This window comes from Schistocerca americana, chromosome 2, assembly GCF_021461395.2.
Source record: "Schistocerca americana isolate TAMUIC-IGC-003095 chromosome 2, iqSchAmer2.1, whole genome shotgun sequence".
NCBI lineage: Eukaryota > Metazoa > Arthropoda > Insecta > Orthoptera > Acrididae > Schistocerca > Schistocerca americana.
In genome coordinates this window covers 589,853,340-589,874,545 of record NC_060120.1, presented here as the reverse complement: position 1 = coordinate 589,874,545, position 21,206 = coordinate 589,853,340, and the positions used below count along the sequence as shown (strand labels likewise).

The 21,206-nt window shown below is 41.8% G+C and overlaps 1 protein-coding gene across 1 annotated transcript in view; it reads left to right on the top strand.

Moving 5' to 3' along the window:
- The window catches only part of LOC124595833 (brachyurin-like), a 58,012-nt gene that overhangs the window by 11,041 nt on the left and 25,765 nt on the right, over positions 1–21,206 (top strand). Inside the window, exons 3-4 of the mRNA XM_047134730.1 lie at positions 475–643; positions 10,291–10,436. Of these exons, the coding sequence (XP_046990686.1) occupies positions 475–643; positions 10,291–10,436 (315 nt within the window). The remainder of the gene's footprint in view (positions 1–474; positions 644–10,290; positions 10,437–21,206) is intronic.

Below are 21,206 nucleotides of genomic sequence, written 5' to 3'. Positions count from 1 at the left end.
CACTGTCATACCTCAATGCCCCACAAATTTAGACATTACACGATTCGACCAGCCGGCCAAATGGAGACCAACAATGACGCCACTTTCAAACTCTTTCAGCTGTTCATAATGGCGTCTCACGCGAGTATATAGCATCTCAGTGTTCTTCTTAGTGATCACTCAGCATCTGATGCTGATCCCGATTCTTGTATACCCTACCAACAATACCAAACACGAAGAACACTAATTCACTTCATTCCACTTGTCATTTACATACATGCCGATAGTTTCTATGTGTATGAAGCTATATTGTCATCCCACCATCTCTTCATGATATTTCATTTTTTAAGTTGGGCAGTGTACATTTTGTGTGACTTGTGTAAGTTTGATCTGAATATATAGATACGACCAGGACAAAAATTTGTCATATTCCCAAATCCCTCCTTCAGTGTTTAACTAAACTGCCAACCCATGACCAGTTTCCGCCTGTTTCAGCTGGACACCCAAAGGCTGAAAAGGCTGCTGGCCGCATTGTAAATGGCGCCCCAGCCTCACTCGGCCAGTTTCCACACCAGGCGTCCATCATCATGGATAACTCCTACATGTGTGGCGGGTCGCTGATCTCCGCCTCTGTCGTCCTAACAGCGGGGCACTGCGCCTCCGGGTGAGTAAAATCAATGTACCAACGCCAAGATCCAGAAGGTGGTCTCATGCTTATTCGAAAAAAGACTACGTTCATTTGCTATTGTAAGACTTGAAGTCGAATTGCACGGACTAAATCTTCCTGTGTTATTACCTTAAAATAATACTGCCTTGAAGCAACGTTTCGACTAGCTCCCTACTTATCAACTTCAGGAGAGGAACTGGTATCCTGAATGAAGTCATCTTCAATATACTATGAATTGCACTCTTCCTGCCTTGAGGGACCGGCAGTTGGCTTCATCTGACACAGCGCAACACGATCTACCGTATTATCCTACTTATCATTTATCCGTCTTCTGCGTTCTATCTTCTCTCTCTCTCTTCTATCATCTATCTATCCACACACAAAATGAAGTGCCTAGGCGCTGTTCTATCAGGATCTATTGTAGGGGGGGGGGGATATTGATATGGTTTTCACTGATAGATAGACTGACTTATGAGGAAGGAATGGGTATATAATTTTTAAATACTTCATTCAACTACGACGAATTAAACACCACCGCTGCAATGAAAAGCATGTTGAATGTCATTGACATCTAGTGGTGAATGGAAGAACTCTTTGGAAGCAGAGTTCTGCAAAGTGCGAAGCATTCCACTCAAATAGAGTGCGTGCGTTCTGCTTTCTTTGATGTACCACCATGCGGAAAGATTGGCGCAGAATGCTTATTGTGGATGTGCATTCACGCATTAAGAGAAAGAAAAAGAGATGTAAGTCTCTGACGATCTCTCTCTCTCTCTCTCTCTCTCTCACCCACACACACACACACACACACAAACGATATGTTAACTACATTTTGTGGACAGCAATACCTGGTATGTAATCCAAAGTGCACCAACTGAAATGTTCATAAACATTGATGGCGTCTTGTAGAAGGAAAAAGACATGGGCATTATCTTATTGATTCCTTAAACATAAAGGACGGAATAGGATTCAGAAAACCCTTGCATAGGATATTACTATAGATGTTCGGGGACGCATTTCGTAAAAAGGAGAGCAGTTCAGACTGCCAGTTTGTGCTTAGATTGGCAATCGCAATTCGCTCTTATAGTTCACTGCAGATTCTTTGAAGAACGAACAGTGAGTTATTTGACTGGGAAGTATCACAATAAACATACGCAATGACGAAAACATAGTCACTTAACTATCAAGCTGCGATGCAAAACTATAAATTGCGGGCGAATCAAATAATTATACTGAGTATTTTCCCTGAAAAAGCCTGCATAGCAAAAAAAAACCCGAGAGTCCTAAAACTAAGGTTTTTAATTTTTTGTGCTAAATGTAAAACTTTTCCAAAAAAGTACTTCAGCCACGAATGCAGCTTTGATTCGTTTATTTAGGTTGTTTCAGCGGAGCTGTAAATGAGCTTTCAGCCGTCACGTGCTACAAATGTACATTGGGCAAGCTTGCTTTTATTTTACTTCATTTGTCGCCTTAAACCATAATCCGCCCAGCCATATCCAATCACACACACATACTCTCTCTCTCTCTCTCTCTCTCTCTCTCTCTCTCTCTCTCTCTCTCTCTCTCTCAGGTAGATCCTATTAGCATTGGTTATCAACATTTTAATTAGACCATGATGTTCTCCCTTCATTACACTGAGAAATCACTCCAAGCGCCATTAACTACGGAACAGACAACATTCAGGCCTCCTGACAACATTCAGGCCTCCTGGCGTGCACTGCTTAAATGGTCTAAGTTGTTCTCTGATTTTTATTCATAGTCATGCGCGGTGGCGGCATTACCGCAAACCCCGACAACTCGTCCGTCGTAAATAACCGTATGAAGCTGGGATGTGTTGCTAATTCACATATAAAAACAAATCGTTTTGACACCGGATAAGAACGTGCGAGAAACTGTAGCACATTCCTAGAACTCTCCACTGAAATCAACACATTACTATTCTGAACAAACTTCTGGTAAATGTTTTACTCCACTGCTGAAGTCGAGGAATGTTGTGCGCTACACACATCCCTGAACGAGAAAGTACCTCATACGGAGACAGTCGACAGCAATTTGGCAGGAGTAAGGGTCTGGTCTTTATCCTTAAATCATTACATGTGAATTCTGGAACTAAATCGTTCCTTGACAATGCCATCACACATTTACTGTCTCATCAAAGCTTGTGTTCAGACTCTGACGACATCGCCATAGACGAGATGTGTAGTCTACCTACTTGGTATTTGTTTCTATGTATCTCGCTTTTTGGGAGGGGGTGGAACTTGGATTCAGAAGGATGTAGGTTGCAGTAGGTACTGGGAGATGAAGAAGCTTTCACAGGATAGAGTAGCATGGAGAGCTGCATCAAACCAGTCTCAGGACTTAAGGTCGCAACAACAACAATGCTCTTGTCAAGCGAGACAACAGTTTTCATTCAGGTTTCCCACAGTCATTCGGCAAGAACTGCCTCGACAGAACGGCGCTGGCAGCAGGCTTTTTGGACTACCAGCCCCTAGCTCTACGTCCAGTCCCCTACTATCTACCGAGCGAGGTGGCGCAGTGGTTAGCACACTGGACTCGCATTCGGGAGGACGACGATTCAATCCCGTCTCCGGCCATCCTGATTTAGGTTTTCCGTGATTTCCCTAAATCGTTTCAGGCAAATGCCGGGATGGTTCCTTTGAAAGGGCACGGCCGATTTCCTTCCCAATCCTTCCCTAACCCGAGCTTGCGCTCCGTCTCTAATGACCTCGTTGTCGACGGGACGTTAAACACTAACCACCACCACCACCACCCTACTATCTCAAAAACCTGTCGGAAGTTTCATTATTTGCTATCATTTCCAGTGTCGCTATTCTAGTTGCCACTATTTAGATATGGATACGTAGCATTTGAGTGGCGTTGGAGGACGACTGGGGGTTGTGCATTCGTAAGTTCAGCTTAACAAATATACATAAAATTTCTAGCAATAGGTCAATAACAGTTAAACAGAACTTAGTTTTTTCCCCAATTTAGTTCTACAAGCAGAGCTCAAACAAGAAATTAACAATTAAATGATTTCGACACAATCAAACATAACTAAAGTCTGGGAGACACAATAATAATTACAATACATGGCACTATATATTTATATTTTCTGTACTTAACCACAGGACACTAAGACAACTTACAGACTTAATTAAGGTTACCCACCTAGCACGCAGTTCAGCCTTAGTTCACCAATTCCTGTTACCGTCATCGAATAATAGCATCGCTCCTATTCAAATGTCCAACAGTGCGTCGATTACTCCAACCGTCTTCTTTGAGCCCGTCTACGCGCCCTTTCTCAAATGCAGACATGTGTATATGATGTTCTCGTGTCTGTGTGCGAGGCGTCTTTACGGTCCAAGTGAGTACACGGAATGAAATTCACAAAGACCTTTATGTCCTGGTAACGAAATGTCTCATGTTTACTACCCTTGCCGTTTGTAAGATGAAATTGCGCTTCAGCGATGCCTGAGCTCCCAGTTCGTGCACAGCAACAGCGCAGAAAGATACGTATATAGCTTCTTTTCTGTGTTTACTTCGTAGATTCTTACTTAAATTGCTTGTGAGTTTGGTATAGGAGGTATAATTTCGAGTTTTAGTTACTGTAATCGTAAATTCAGGCAGATTGTAGCGCAGTCGTTAGGCATTTGTACAGGTTAGTTCATACATTCTTTGGGTGTTTCCCTTGCGTTATTTAGGCACGGACTCGTGTTTCAGTAACTGTTGTTCAACATCGATTAGAATGGACGTCCCTGTCCATTCTGTGTTCGGATGAGGGCTCAGTTGGCATCCCTTCACTCACAGCTGCAGGCGGCGCTGACTTCGATCGCGCAGCTTGAGGCTGTTGCCAATGGGCATCACTGTGGGGAGCCAGACTTGGGTATCATGGGAATGTCAAACTTGTCCCTTCTGTCCCCAGATTGGTCTGCTGCTGTGGTTGCCCCGGTTGCTGCCCACAGTGGGGCTGAGCCCTCGCCTGTGGTTGATTGGGAGGTTGTTCCAAGGTGTGGCAGGCAGCGAAAGACGTCCCCGGAGGCTGATCAGAAAGCCTCCCCGGTGCGTCTGACAAACAGGTTTCCGGTACTGTCTCTGGCTGAGCCAGATGCACCTGCCTGCCCTGTTTCACAGGATGATTCTCAGACTTCAAGGTCTGGGCAATCGCAGAGGGTGGGCTTATTGGTAGTTGGGAGCTCCAACGTCAGGCGTGTAATGGGGCCCCTTAGGGATATGGCGGCTAAAGAGGGGAATAATCCAGTGTGCACTCCATGTGCATTCCATGTGGAGTCATTCCTGATGTGGAAAGGGTCCTTCCAGATGCCATGAAGAGCACAGGGTGCAGCCAGCTGCAGGTGGTGGCACATGTTGGCACTAATGACGTGTGTCGCTTTGGATCTGAGGAAATTCTCTCTGGATTCCAGCGGCTATCTGATTTGGTGAAGGCTGCCGGTCTTGCTTACGAGATGAAGGCAGAGCTCACTATCTGCAGCATCGTTGACAGAACCGACTGCGGACCTTTGGTGCAGAGCCAAGTGGAGGGTCTGAATCAGAGGCTCAGACGGTTTTGCGACCGTGTTGGCTGCAGATTCCTAGACTTCCGCCATAGGGTGGTGGGGTTTCGGGTTCTGCTGAATAGGTCAGGAGTTCACTACACTCAGCTGGCGGCTACATGGGTAGCGGAGGCTGTGTGGCGTGGACTGGGCGGTTTTTTAGGTTAGAAGGCCTCGGGAAAGTACAGGGTGAGCTGCAATCTCAAAGGGTGCATGGCAAATACAGGACGTGCTTGGATCAAGGAACAGTCGGAATTGTAGTTGTAAATTGTTGTAGTTGTGCTGGGAAAGTCCCTGAGCTTCAAGCGCTAATAGAAAGCACAGAAGCTGAAATCGTTATAGGTACAAAAAATGGTTCAAATGGCTCTGAGCACTGTGGGACTCAACTGCCGTGGTCATTAGTCCCCTAGAACTTAGAACCAGTTAAACCTAACTAACCTAAGGACATTACAAACATCCATGCCCGAGGCAGGATTCGAACTTGCGACCGTAGCGGTCTTGCGGTTCCAGACTGCAGCGCCTTTAACCGCACGGCCACTTCGGCCGGCGTTATAGGTACAGAAAGCTGGCTAAAGCCTGAAATAAGTTCTGCCGAAATTTTTACGAAGTCTCAGAAGGTGTTCAGGAAAGATAGATTAGGCAGAATTGGTGGTGGAGTGTTTGTGTCTGTCAGTAGAGGTTTATCTTGTAGTGAAGTCTAAGTAGATACTCTATGTGAATTGGTATGGGTGGAGGTTATACTTAAAAGCCGAACTAAGTTAATAATTGGCTCCTTCTACCGACCCCCAGACTCCGATGATATAGTTGGTGAACAGTTCAGAGAAAATTTGAGTCTCGTAACAAATAAATACCTCACTCATACGGTTATAGTTGGTGCGGACTTCAACCTTCCCTCGATATGTTAGCAAAAATACTCGTTCAAAACCGGTGGTAGGCAGAAAACACCATCCTAGATTGTCCTAAATGCTTTCTCCGAAAATTATTTCGAGCAGTTAGTCCACGAACCCACGCGAATTGTAAATGGTTGTGAAAACACACTTGACCTCTTAGCCACAAACAATCCAGAGCTAATATATGCCGGCCTAAGTGGCCGTGCGGTTAAAGGTGTTGCAGTCTGGAACCGCAAGACCGCTACAGTCGCAGGTTCGAATCCTGCCTCGGGCATGGATGTTTATGATGTCCTTAGGTTAGTTAGGTTTAACTAGTTCTAAGTTCTAGGGACTAATGACCTCAGCAGTTGAGTCCCATAGTGCTCAGAGCCAATCCAGAGCTAATAGAAAGCATCATTGACTGATACAGGGATTAGTGATCACAAGGTCGTTGTAGCTAGGCTCAATACCGTTTCTTCCAAATCCACCAGAAACAAACGCAAAATAATTTTATTTAAAAAAGTGGATAAAGTGTCACTAGAAGCCTTCCTAAGAGACAATCTCCATTCCTTCCGAACCGACTATGAAAATGTAGACGAGATGTGGCTCAAATTCAAAGATATAGTAGCAACCGCAATTGAGAGATTCATACCTCATAAATTGGTAAGAGATAGAACTGATCCCCCATGGAGCACAAAACAGACCCGAACACTGTTGCAGAGGCAACGGAAAAAGCATGCGAAGTTCAGAAGAACACGAAATCCCGAAGATTGGCTAAAATTTACAGACGCGCGAAATTTGGCTCGGACTTCAATGCGAGATGCCTTTAATAGGTTCCACAACGAAACATTGTCTCGAAATTTGGTAGAAAATCCGAAATAATTCTGGTCGCATGTGAAGTACACAAGCGGCAAGATGCAGTCAATACCTTCGCTGCGCAGTGCCGATGGTACTGTTACCGACGGCTGTGCCGCTAAAGCAGAGTTATTGAACGCAGTTTACCGAAATTCCTTCACCAGGGAAGACGAATGAAATATTCCAGAATTTGAAACATGAACAGCTGCTGGCATGAGTTTCTTAGAAGTAGATACCTTAGGGGTTGCGAAGCAACTCAAATTAAACGGGCAAATCTTCAGGTCCAGATTGTATACCATTAGGTTCCTTTCAGATTACGCTGATACAATAGCTCCCTACTTAGCAATCATATACAACCGCTCGCTCACCGATAGATCTGTACCTACAGACTGGAAAATTGCGCAGGTCGCGCCAGTGTTTAAGAAGGGTAGTAGGAGTAATCCATCGAACTACAGACCTATATCATTGACGTCGGTTTGCAGTAGGGTTTTGCAGCATATACTGTATTCAAACATTATGGATCACCTCGAAGGGAACGACCTATTGATACGTAATCAGCATGGTTTCAGAAAACATCGTTCTTGTGCAATGCAGCTAGCTCTTTATTCGCACGAAGTAATGGCCGCTATCGACAGGGGATCTCAAGTTGATTCCGTATTTCTAGATTTCCGGAAAGCTTTTGACACCATTCCTCACAATCGACTTCTAATCAAGCTGCGGGCCTATCGTCTCAGTTGTGCGACTGGATTCGTGATTTCCTGTCAGGAAGGTCGCAGTTCGTAGTAATAGACGGCAGATCATCGAGTAAAACTGAAGTGATATCAGGTGTTCCCCAGGGAAGCGTCCTGGGACCTCTGCTGTTCCTGATCTATGTAAATGACCTGGGTGACAATCTGAGCAGTTCTCTTAGGTTGTTCGCAGATGATGCTGTAATTTACCGTCTAGTAAGGTCATCCGAAGACCAATATCAGTTGCAAAGCGATTTAGAAAAGATTGATGTATGGTGTGGCAGGTGGCAGTTGACGCTAAATAACGAAAAGAGTGAGGTTATCCACATGAGATCCAAAAGAAACCCGTTGGAATTCGATTACTCGATAAATAGTACAATTCTCAAGGCTGTCAACTCAACTAAGTACCTGAGTGTTAAAATTACGAACAACTTCAGTTGGAAAGACCACATAGATAATATTGTGGGGAAGGTGAGCCAAAGGTTGCGTTTCATTGGCAGCACACTTAGAAGATGCAACAAGTCTACTAACGAGACAGCTTACACTACACTCGTTCGTCCTCTGTTAGGATATTGCTGCGCAGTGTGGGATCCTTACCAGGTGGGATTGACAGAGAACATAGAAAGGGTGCAAAAAAAGGGCAGCTCGTTTTGTATTATCACGTAATAGGGGGGAGAGTGTGGCAGATATGATACACGAGTTGGGATGGAAGTCATTAAAGCAAAGACGTTTTTCGTCGCGGCGAGATATATTTACGAAATTTCAGTTACCAACTTTCTCTTCCGAATGCAAAAATATTTTGTTGAGCCCAACCTACATAGGTAGGAATGATCATCGAAATAAAATAAGTGAAATCAGAGCTCGAACAGAAAGGTTTAGGTGTTCATTTTTCCTGCACACTGTCCGGGAGTGGAATGGTAGAGACAGTATGATTGTGGTTCGATGAACCCTCTGCCAAGCACTTAAATGTTAATTGAAGAGTAATCATATAGATGTAGATGTAGATCATACAAAGTTCACAATTTTACAGATCCACTGATCCATGTGTTTTCCTGTCGGTGGCGATAAGCCATGTCCGTCAGTTCTTACATTATTTCCGTTTACTTATATGTTCAGTGCTATTTACATCACGCGTTTTGTGTTTTCCTCCACGTTTGTCTATAAGCAGTGTTCAGACTCTGTTCACCCAATAGATCAACTCACATGTCAAATTTTCATTCCTTCTCTTGGGGATTCAGGTCATGGGCTTTCTAGTCGGCTAGTGTAGTTTGCAACAATTTGTGCTGTGCGTGGTGGTTTTGCAGATCTGTCACCCCTGTGCAGATGCAAAAGTGGAGAGGTACGATATTGTTATGCATGTGACGCTTTTCCATTTCTTTCCTTTGTAGTTTTAATTGGTGGCCATCACGGAGATGGCATTTTTGCAGTGCTAGTAGGAGCAGTTGCGCCTCCAGGAACAGCAGCAAAAGCTGCAGCACGAGCAGACGCCAAAACTGCTCAAACAGAATGCGCAGTAACTCTGCTTTCACACTCTGCTCTGAAGGCGGGCCAAGTGCCTAGGGAGAAGCCTCCCCTCCACCTTTGCCCGCCCACTCCACAGAGCCCTCAAAAGCTCTTGCTTTGCATAAATCGGTTTACGTGTCAGCAGGGCGACGGTGTCAGTCATGGCATATTCCTACCAGTAGACTAAATTGTTACAGTGTGCATACCGCCCTCACCGTTTCCTTTGCCATCCTTTCACCCACAGAATAGGGTAGTGTGGTGTTGCTCCCGTGACTCCCACTTCGGACTACATGGAATTGGAACCACTGCCTTCCTTTTGCCGCTCTCCCGTGGATTTGTTCTCATTCCCACTGATGCAGACGGACCATCCGTTACTCCAGCCTACACTTCTCCCGCCGCTCCGTGGCCTTTTCAGGGGTGACAGTATTCCCGCCTGTGGACATCGATGTGGACACAGATATGGCGTAGGATTCGTTGCAGAATAGTGCACCACGCTGCCACTGAAGGCGCGCTCAAAGCATTTTATAGGCAGAGTCACTGACCCAGGAGTTTACCTGTCGGCAGCGATAGACCGGCGCTGCGTTTTTAAGCTGATTTACACTTCCTTGACTGGGGCGTTCACCTCGCAATGTGCTTTGTTTCTGGTGCTTGGTTGTTCAGTACCTCGTGTTGGTCACGTTTTGTGTTTTTCTCTATGCTTATCTCTACGCATTGTTCAGACTCTTTGCATCCCCAGTAGATCCACTCGAATGTCGAATTTCCTTTCCCTCTTCCGAGGTTCAGCTCCTTGAATATGTAGTCGAGCCACCGCCAGCTAGCACAGTTTACATTTGTGCCAACAGTTACGGTTCGCGTCGTTTTTACGCCCTGTGCAGACACAAAATACACGATCCACAGACAAGATGAGCACACGACTCCCTCCCTGAGGTAACAAACAACTTCGGCGACAGGAAGAGTATTGGGCCACAAAAGTAAAACAGACGCAAAATTGTGAAAGTTTGAGTACAGCAGAGCCTATAATAGTATAGATGAACACTGTCTAAAAGAAGAAGAAGGAAGAAAATTCTACTGAATACTATTAAGTCAGTATATTATTACTCCATTACGCTAACCTGTGCTGTAACCTTCTTTTGCTGCGACAGGTTTAGCACGTGGGAGGTGAGGCTTGGACTCACCAGTCTCAGCATTATTGAGCCTAGCCGCGTGACCATCGTCACCACGTCGGCGTCGGTGCACTCCGAATACGACATTGCCGTCGTCTTCCTGGGTACCAACGTCCCGCTAAACAGTAAGTCCAACGCATATGTGGATACATTATCATATAGACAAATAGTTTCGAACACTATCTAAAAATTTACCACTGTATACACTGTATAAATAGAATAGTCGTGGCGGACTGGAATTCGACATTAGGAAAAGGAAGACAAGGAAAAATTGTAAGTGAATATGGACTGGGGGTAAGGAATGAAATAGGAAGCCACCTGGTAGAATTTTGCGCAGAGCATAACCCAATCATAGCTAACACTTGGTTTAATAATCATGCAAGAAGGCTGTATGCGTGGAAGAGACCTGTAAACAACAGAAGGCTTCAGACAGAGTATATAATGGTAAGACAGAGATTTAGGAACCAGGTTTAAAATTGTAAGACATTCCCAGGGACAGATGTGCATTCTGACCACAATTTGTTGGTCATCAACTGTTGATTAAAAATGAAGGAACTGCAAAAAGATAGTAATTCAAGGCGATCGGACCTAAATAAACTGAAAGAAGCAGAGGTTGTAAGGAGGTTCAGAGGAAGCATGAGGGAATGATCGACAAGAACAGGGGAAAGGAATTTAGTAAAAGAAGAATGGGTAGCTCTGAGAGATTAAATAGTGATGGCAGCAGCGGATCAAGTAGGTAAAAAGACGAGAGCTAGTAGAGAACCTTCGGTAACAGAAGAGATATTGAATTTAATTGACGAAAGGCGAAAATATAAAAATTCGGTAAATGAACAGGCGAAAAGAAACACAAAACCCTCAAAATTGAGATCGACATGAAGTGCAAAATGGATATGCAGCAATGCTTAGAGGATATATTTAAGAATGTAGGAGCATATATCATAGGGATAAAGTAGATACCGCATACAAGAAAACTAAAGAGACCTTTGGAGAAAAGAGAACCACCTACATGAATATCTAGAGATCAGATGGAAAACAAGTCATAAGTAAAGAAGGGAAAGCAGAAAGCTGGAAGGAGTATGTAGAAGGTCTACACGAGGGAGACGTAAGGGGAGCCGGAACGTTGGAAATGACAAAACTGACGTTTTTTGGTTTTTTCATTATAAAATGATTTGGAGTTTTCTGAATAAAACAAATCAAGTTTCACCCTTATAAGTGAATTCTAAGTGTGTTTTTTATAGCTGCAAAGTTGACGCGCCGCGTAAACGGTTGTAGCGACTTGGTGTGCCACCTCTGACGGCGCCGCTCGCTGGCTGCAAGCAGGGTAACTTTGCGGAATTAGACAGTGTTTTGTTTTCCAACGTTGTATGGATTTGTCTCTGTGACAAGTGACTGTTCATATCACTAAACATAAACGCTATACTGTGTGCATTGACTTGTGGAGTTTGCTTTTTGTTGTTTAGCTGTTCAATTTTGCGTATTTGATGAATTTTGCTCGTACTTGTTTTACGTATTTGGATTGTGGATATCAATATGCCACGTTTCAGCAATCGAGTGTTGTTGTTTCGAAGGGAGATGCTGCTCAGACTGCTTCACCGACTACTCCAAATGAATGTGATATAACTTCTTCCAGCAAGAAACTTTGTGACAGCAAAGAAAAATTTGAGAACTATGAAAGTGACAGTAATGATGTGAATGAAATAATTTACAATTTCTTGCTCTCTAATTTTTGAAACATAACTTATTATGCCAAGTTTGCAAAGAAAGAGGACTGGAATTGAAAATAACTTCACACATTGGTTTTGCATGTAAAATGTTATTGAAGTGTAACGAATGTGCTGCAGAAGTTTCGTTTTCTAATTCTAACAGTATTCCTCGGAGTGGTAATAGTGGAAAGAAGGTGTATGATATAAATGTTAAGCTAGTGCATGGCTTGCGTTGCATTGGCAAGGGCAGTGCTGCAGGTACAATGTTATGTGGAATTATGAACTTGCCAAAATCCCCAACCAAGTGTCGAATTTCTAATGAATTGATAGAATCTTCTGCTGAAGATATTGCTCAAGCAGCAATGAAGAAAGCAGTTGAAGAAGTTGTGACAGACAATGGGAATTGCAGAGATTTAACTGTTGCTTTAGATGGATCATGGCAATGTAGATGTCATAAATTTCTAAATAGAGTTGTGACAGCTACCAGTGGAGACAGCTGCAAAGTAATTGATGTTGCTGTTCTCTCAAAACATTGTAGATGTAAGGGCAATACCAAGGCCGAAGAGAGTGAATGTCGTGAAGCAAATTTTCATGGCACAAGTGGTGCAATGGAAGTGGAGGGAGTGAAAGCAATTTTTTCCAGATCACAGGAGAGGTACAATGTATGATACACTAACTATCTAGGAGATGGTGATTCTAAGGGATATAAAGCTGTAGAGGAACTCAAACCTTATGGCAATGAAATTCACATTAAAAAACAGGAGTGCACTCGACATGTGCAGAAGTGCATGGGGGTTCACTTGTTCAAACTAAAGCAGACATTAGGATCCCAGAAGCTTAGTGATGGTAAGACCCTTGGAGGAAGAGGAAGATTGACAGATGAAGCAATTGATAGATTGCAGAGGTATTACGAGTGTCCTATTAGGAAAATACAAGAAGCATTGAGCATATGAGGAGAGCAGTATGGGCATTATTTTCTCGTACTGCATCAACAAATGAGCACCCATAACATGCACTGTGCCCCACAGGTGATGACTCATGGTGTAAGTACCAATCAGGAAAGGAATATTCCCATAAAAACAGTTTCACAAATGCTGTAATTAAGCCCATATTCAGAGATTCATCACAGCCGAGTTTATTGGAAAAGTGTTTGCAAGGGAAAACACAAAATCCAAATGAAAGTGTAAGTAATTTAATTTCTATTTGGACTCCCAAAAAGTGTTTCTACAGATAAAAACATTGCCCTTTGGAGTGTATGATGCAGTGACAACATACAATGAACGAAACATTGTCAAATGTGATGTGTTGAAACGTTTAGATTTACAACCATGACACAACACCATTTACACAATGCGCCTAATTGATGAAGAAAGACTAAGAGGTGGAGGAAGAAGAGACAAAAGCCCACAACATGAAGCAAAAGGGAAGAAAGTCCCAATGAAAGGAAATTAACACTGGAAAAAGACGAGGATACTGATAATCCATCATATGGGGCAGGAATGTATTAAAAAACTTTGGAAGCCATTTCCTGTAACTTTAAAATTTTCATCTTTGAGGAACATTTTCTCAAATACTGCAAACACTATATCAATAAAATATATAACAATAATGTTTGCTTCCTTTCCTTCATTTTTATATCAATTTGTAAAAAAATATTGTATAATTAAAGAGTTATAGAAGAAAAAGTGCAAAATTTTAGAGAAAAAATGAGCATCTGCTTAAAAAATTGTAAAACAAAAACTAATAAATATTTCTTAACATGGCATTATAAGTTTGTAGAGAAATAGTCACTGAACATGTAGTCCAAATTTCAGAGCAATATGTTTAATGGTTTTAGAAAAAATGTTCCTTCTATTTGCTAAAATTAACATGGAAGAGATGCATCTTTCCGGCTCCCTGTAAGTGATGGCAATATTACAGAAATAGAAGAGGACGCAGATAACGATGAGATGGGAGATATGATACCGCGTGAAGAATTTGATAGAGCACTGTAAGGCCTGAGTCGAAACAAAGCCATGGGGAGAAGACCACATCCCGTTAGAACTACTGATAGCCTCGGGAGAGCAAGCCATAGCAAAACTCTTCCATATGGCGAGCATGATGTATGAGACAGGCAAAATACCATCATACATCAAGAAAAATATGATAACTCCAATTCCAAAGGAAGGAGGGTCTGACGGGTGTGAAGTAACCGAACTATTAGTTTAATAAGTCACAGTTGCAAAATACTAATACGAATTCTTTAGAGAACAATGGTAAAATTGGTAGAAGGGAAAGTCAGTTTGGATTCCGTAGAAATGCTTGAACACCTGAGGCAATACTGACCCTACGACTTATCTTAGAAGATAGATTAAGGAAAGGCAAACCTACGTTTCTAGCATTTGTAGACTTATGGAAGGTTTTTAACAATGTTGCCTGGAATACTCTCTTTCAAATTCTGAAGGTGGCTGGGGTAAAATACAGGGAGCGAAAGGCTATTTACTATTTGTTCAGGAACCATATGCCAGTTATAAGAGTCGAGGGGCATGAAAGGGAAGCAGTGGCTGAGAAGGGAGTGAGGCAGGGTTGTAGATTATCCCCAATGTTACTCAATCTGTATACTTGTAACCTCCCCCGTCACTTATCGACCTTAATGACAGTGAAAAATTAAACCGTGTGTACCTAATGGAAATTTGGGAAAAGCAATCGTCACCAATGTTAATCTGTCGTTAAAGAGGGAGGAAGGGTTACATCTAAATGAAAGGAAAAATGCGAATGAAATTGGTGGAAATTAATTTTGAAAAAGGGTAAAGTTAATAAAGAAAGTAAATGTGCGGTCGTTACGTTAACAATTAACTGGCGTTAATGAGATATTTGAGATTTGGGGAAAATTGCGGTCGCCAGTCCTATGGACAACTACTATAATAACTGAAAAAGAAAGGTTAAGCCACACATAATTAGCACTAAAAGCGTGACAAGTAAAGGTTGACACGTGTCGTGTGAAAACTTAATGTTTGTCAGAAGTAATAAATTTCGCTACACTCGCACTTAATGTAGCAAAAGAATTAATAAAACCGGAAAATTGAAAGTTCATTTAGTGTCTGAAATTAATAGAGAACTTTCTTTCTGAAGCACTACGAAATTAAATTAAATAAGGTTAGTCTTGGGCTACCTCAACAATCATCTCAAAAGCAACTTGAATCTACACAATTTAGAAATAAGAGATTTAACTTTGAGCTCGAATTAAATGATTTTGAACAATTAACAATAATAAAATTTAGTATGCACCAAGCTGAGCTGCAGTCACAGGTAAGCTAAAACATGGTAACAAAATTCGCACTCTTAATTTGTGCTTGTGTAATCTAAATATGGTTCAGTTTGGTTATTGTAGCCAGCTATGAGTACCTTAACTGATCTTTGAAATTAAAGCAGTGAACTGGAATGATATTACTTTAATGCTGGCGTTTGAATTTCAACGACACTCGGGTTCATTTCGGAAAAGAAAGGGTCCCTGCTTGGTAATGCAGTTGGGACAGTGAGCAACAAAGGTTCATGCTAAGTTGCTGTATTTTAGTGATGCAATGGAACAGTTTGAAAAGCTGAGGTCTGCCATACAGTTCTAAAACTTTACGTGCTTTCAGTCTTCTTTGTTGGTTGATTGAAGGTTTGAAGTCGTCAATCGAGGAAGTGGCGACGATCACTTATTGTCGGCCGTCGCTGTTGCAGAAGCTGGATGTTGGCGCGCCTTCTTATCGACACGGTTACCAGGCGAAACGGGCTCTTGATGTGTGCCAGCTAATGTGTTCCGTCCGCGACACCGTGCCAGAAACTATCATAGCAAGTCGAGCGCAATTACGTGCTGCCAAATCCCGAAAGCGCGGGAACTCGCGCGAGCGTCACTCAACACACCTGCTCCAACCGCCCTACTCCAACCAGACTCTGCTCTGCCCGCGCTCCACGCGCCAGGGATAACACTCTCCAAAATCCTAAACACTTTGGTTCTCCACCCGACCTATCGATGTAATCATTCGATAGCATAGTTTTCCCTAGGCAAGATACAGCGTAAAAATACAAATAATATTTACAAACCAAACCAATTACACATCGACATCAATGCATAAGTATATATTTACAAATTTTAAAACAATGACAATATGTAAAAACACAGAAATGTCTTATCTTCAGATAACAAAATAAGGAAAAAATTTACAGTACAATAGATGGAAATAGGAGGATATGCATTTCTGGCATTACATACTGAGCAAGCAGTAAAGGAAACAAAGTGGGAATTAAAATCCAGGCAGAAGAAATAAAATCTTTGAGATTTGCTGACGACACTGCAATTCTGTCAGAGACAGCAAAGGACATGGAAGAGCAGTTGAGCGGAATGGACAGTGTCTTGAAGGTAGGATACTAGATGAAGATCAACGATAGCAAGATCAGGATAATGGAATGTAGTCGAATTAAATCAGGTGATGCTGGGGGAATTAGATTAAGAAATGAGACACTTTTAAAATAGTAGATGAGTTTTGCTATTTGGACAGCAAAATAATTGATGATGGTCGAAGTAGAGAGGATACAAAACATAGACTGGCGATGGCAAGTTAAGCGTTTCTGAAGAAGAGAAATTTGTAAACATCGAGTACAGATTTAAGTGTGAGGAGGTTTTTTGTGCTAGTATTTGTATGGAGTGCATCCACGTATGGAAGTGAAAGATGGACGACAAAAATAGTGACTGCGACTCAAATTCACGAATCATGTCTGTGCCACTACCTCCCCTATTTCGCGCTAATACAAAACGAACTGCCCTTCTTTGAGGTTTTTCGATGTCATCCGTCAGTGCCACCCGATGCGGATCCCACACCATACAGCATACTCCAGAATAAGGTGGACGAGCATGGTGTAAACAGTCTCTTTAGTAGACTTGGTGCACCTTCTAAGTGTTCTGCCATTGAATCGCAGTCTTTGGTTTGCTCTACCCACAACATTATCTATGTGATCGTTCCAAGTTAGGTTACTTGTAATTGTAATCCCTAAGAATTTAACTGAATTTACAGCCTTCAGATTTGTGTGGCTTATCGCGTAATCGAAATTTAGCTGATTTCTTTTAGCACTCTTCGCACCATAAAAATATCTTATCTAAATCGTTTTGCTCATCTGATGACTTTACAAGACGGTAAATGACAGCATCATCTGCAAACAATCTAAGACAGCTACTGTGATTGTTTCCTATGTCGTTAACATAGATCAGGAACAACAGAGGGCCTATAACACTTCCTTGATGAAAGCCGGATATTACTTCTCTTTTACTTGATGACTTTCCGTCTATTACTACGAACTGTGACCTTTCTGACAGGAAACCACGAATCCAGCCGCACAAGAGGCATTATTCCACAGGCACGCAGTTTGGTTAGAAGACGCTTGTGAGGAACGGTGTCAGAAGCCTTATGGAAATCTAAAAATATAGAATCAGTTTGACATCCCCTGTCGATAGTACTCATTACTTCATGAGTATGAAGAGCTAGTTGTGTTTCACAAGAATAATGTTTTCTGAATCCGTGCTTTGTGTCAATAAATCGTTTTCTTCGAGATACTTCATAATGTTCGAACACAGTATATGTTCTAAAACCCTACTGCGAATCGACGTTAGTGATATGGTCCTGTAATTCAGTGGATTATTCCTTCGTCCTTTTTTCTTGTTGGTGTGACTTGAGAATTTTCTAGTCTTTAGATACGGATTTTTCTGTGAACCAGCGGTTGTATATAATTTCTAAATATGGAGATATTGCATCAGCATACTCTGAAAGGAACCTGACTGGCATACATTTTGGAACGGAAGCCTTGCCTTTATTAAGTGATTTAAGCTGTTTTTCTACACCGAGGATATCTACTTCTATGTTTCTCATCTTGGCCGCTGTTCTTGATTATAATCTTTGGACTGAGGACAACAAAAGCAACAATAAATATACGTTCGAAAAACATTAACGCATTCCAGTCAAAAAATCTCCGGTTACTGATCTGAAGAAGCTATTGGCGGTTGTTTTAGTTCACTCATGGAATCAAGGAATGTTGATTAGTGCACACATCTTTCAGCGAGGAAGATTCTCATATGGAGGCAATGGACGGGCAAGTTCCTCCTATGGAGGCAATGGCCTGGGATTCGGGAGGATCGAGGATCTAACCTCAATCCTTTAATCATTAAACGCTAACTTGGGAATGTTATGAATCATTGACAAAGCCATTGCAGGTTTTCTGAGATATGGGAGCTTGTGTTCCGACTAACGCCATCATACGAGGAGAGATTGAGGGGGGGGGTTCGGTGGTTGCGGTGTGTGGAGGGGGGGGGGGGGGTGAGGGTGAATAGTGAGTCTTTGCAAATTAACACATCAGGACGTAACTTCACAACCTGGACTGTATGACATTGCCAAAATAACGCCTTATGCGCTAATTGTATGTCATTGGAAAAGAGGATACATGGGGTGTTAAAAATCTTTTGAGAGGTGGTATATGAACGAAAACAAGACAAAAAGTCCACCAAATACAGGCTCCAAAATGCGTACCTTAAGAGCTATGACCATTTGCTTTTCTTCGCTAGTGCGAAACACATCTCTTGTATTGCAAGCTCTTTGTTACTACGAATAATGTATAGAACGCAGTGAACAAATGAGGAGACACTCCTATGTTACTGTCCTGGATACAGTGTGCAGTAAACATTTGTTAGTGTTGTTACTGTAAACAGTATTCAGGGTTCTGGGTAAATGCAGAGCATAGATTAGTTCTGCTGGAACCAGGCTGTGTTGTGATTAGACTGTCAAATACTTTTATTACATTGTAGTTTTACCTTTAATTTCCTTTTCCATCATTCTGTATATTATCATATGGGACGACATACGTGTCGGTGATAAAACGTGAGGATGTGTTAGATGACGACCAGTTTGGCTTTAGGAAAGATAAAGGCATGAGAGAAGCAGTTCTGACGTTGCAGTTATCATGGAAGCAAGACTAAAGAAAAATCAAGAAACGTACATAGGATTCTTCAACCTGTAAAAAGCTTTCAACAATATGAAATGGTGCAAGATGTTCGAAACTAAGAAAAAAATAGTGATAAGCTATAGAGAAAAACGAGTAATGTACAACATGTACAACAGCCAAGAGAGAATAATAAGAATCGAGGACCAAGAACGAGGTGCTCGGATTAAAAAGGGTGTATCCTAGGGATCTAGTCTTTCGCCCTACTGTTCAATCTATACATCGAAGAAGCAGTGATGGAAAGAAAAGAAAGTTTCAAGAGTGGAACTGAAATTCAAGGTGAAAGGATATGATGATACGATTTGCTGATGACATTGTAATCCTGTGTGAAAGTGAAGAAGAATTACATGATCTACTGAATGGAATGACAGTCTAATGAGTACAGAATATGGATTGCGAGTAAATCGAAGAAAGTAGCAAAAATAAGAACTGCAAGAAACTAAGCATGAGAATTGATGGTCACGAAGTAGATGAGGTAAAGGAATTCTGCTATCGAGGCAGCAAAACAGCCCATGACGGACGGAGCAAGGAGAATATCAAAGCAGATTTACAATTGCGAAAATAGCATTCCAGGCCAACAGAAGTTTGCTAGTATCTACCATTAGCCTTACTTTTAGGAAGAAATTTGTGAGAATGTACGTTTGGAGCACAGCATAGTGTGGTAGTGAAACATGGGCTGTAGGAAAACTGGAACAGAAGAAAATCGAAGCATTAGACATGTGGTGCTACAGACGAATGTTGGTAATTAGGTGCACCGATGAAATGAGGGATGAAGAGATTCTGCGCAGAATCGGAGAGGAAAGGAATATGTGGAAAACACTGGCAAGGAGAAGGGGTAGGATGATAGAACATCTGTTAAGACATCTGGGAATGACTTCCATGTTACTAGAGGAAGCTGTAGAGGGTAAAAACTGTAGAGGAAGACAGAGATTGGAAACATCCAGCAAATAATTAAGAACGTAGGTTGCATGTGCTACGCTAAGATGAAGAGTTTGGGACAGGAGAGGATTTCGTTGCGGGCAGCATCAAACCAGTTAAAAGACTGATGACTAAGAAAAAAGAAAAAAAGTTCCATTTTCGCACTTGCCATCACAATGTAAGCTTGCACCCTCAACAGCACATACAAAAATTATTTTCCCAGTGAGCTAATGTTTTAAATGGTGCGAAAATAGAGCTGTGACCAAGTGCTGAAAACAGAAAGTAACTGCTAAACTGAACTTTTACGAATAAAACAAAAAATTAAACTTCAAACCAAAAATGGATTTCTCGGTTGAAATGTGCATTCACACAATACACATTATGCGCTGAATGAGTGTCGGTAAAGGAAAATTATTTATTTGTACCAGGCAACGTATGATAAATGTAACTAGTTCTGTGCATTTTAGAAAGCACAAGGACACTTTCTAAGAAGAGTATGATGATAAATTCATACCACGAAACTGAGAGGACCGAAATTGTTTTTAGTGTTAATAGAATTCCGTGTCAATGGTGCACGCAGAAAAGTCCAATAATGCTGTAGTTTCGATCTCGTCAAATTTTGTTAGAGAATTCGATCTCCTGCTGACATTTATCCTTGTACATAAAAACTGAAGACTGGAAGTCCGTAAGCAATATGTTTTCGTTTTTTTTCGGAAAAAATCTGTTGTTGTATTTTGCAAAGTCTTTCTAAACAAATAATTTTCGACAAACTGCTCGATATCGTCCACCATTTTATTCACGTCACCACTCGAATGAGCATTTCAATAGCTGCGAGTGTTTTGAATGGTGTTTCGCATCTAGGGACAGAAACTGCAGTGTTTATTCAATCGCCATATTCGTCGTCGTCCATTTAAAATCCATTTTGTTTGCACTGCCGCGTTGTATTATAAAATTCTTAAAGAATACTAAATGTGGGTGGTGTGTCGTGAATTTATAGAGTGTAGGTGAGTGTAATAATGACGGTGTAAAACCACTCAATAATGTAAAAACTTTCCCAAACATTTCATTAAATGGCACTGGCGTCACTAACTTCCATACAGATCGCAACGTCCGTAATCTCAACTTATGTAATGCATCTAAAAGACTGGGGAGAATTCCCCGCGTGCTTCTATTTGCTACGATTGCAAGTAAGTTCTTTTGATAGTGAAATTTCAAGCTTTGTGTGATACTTCAATCTCACGGTTGCAATACATTTGTGGTGTTCCT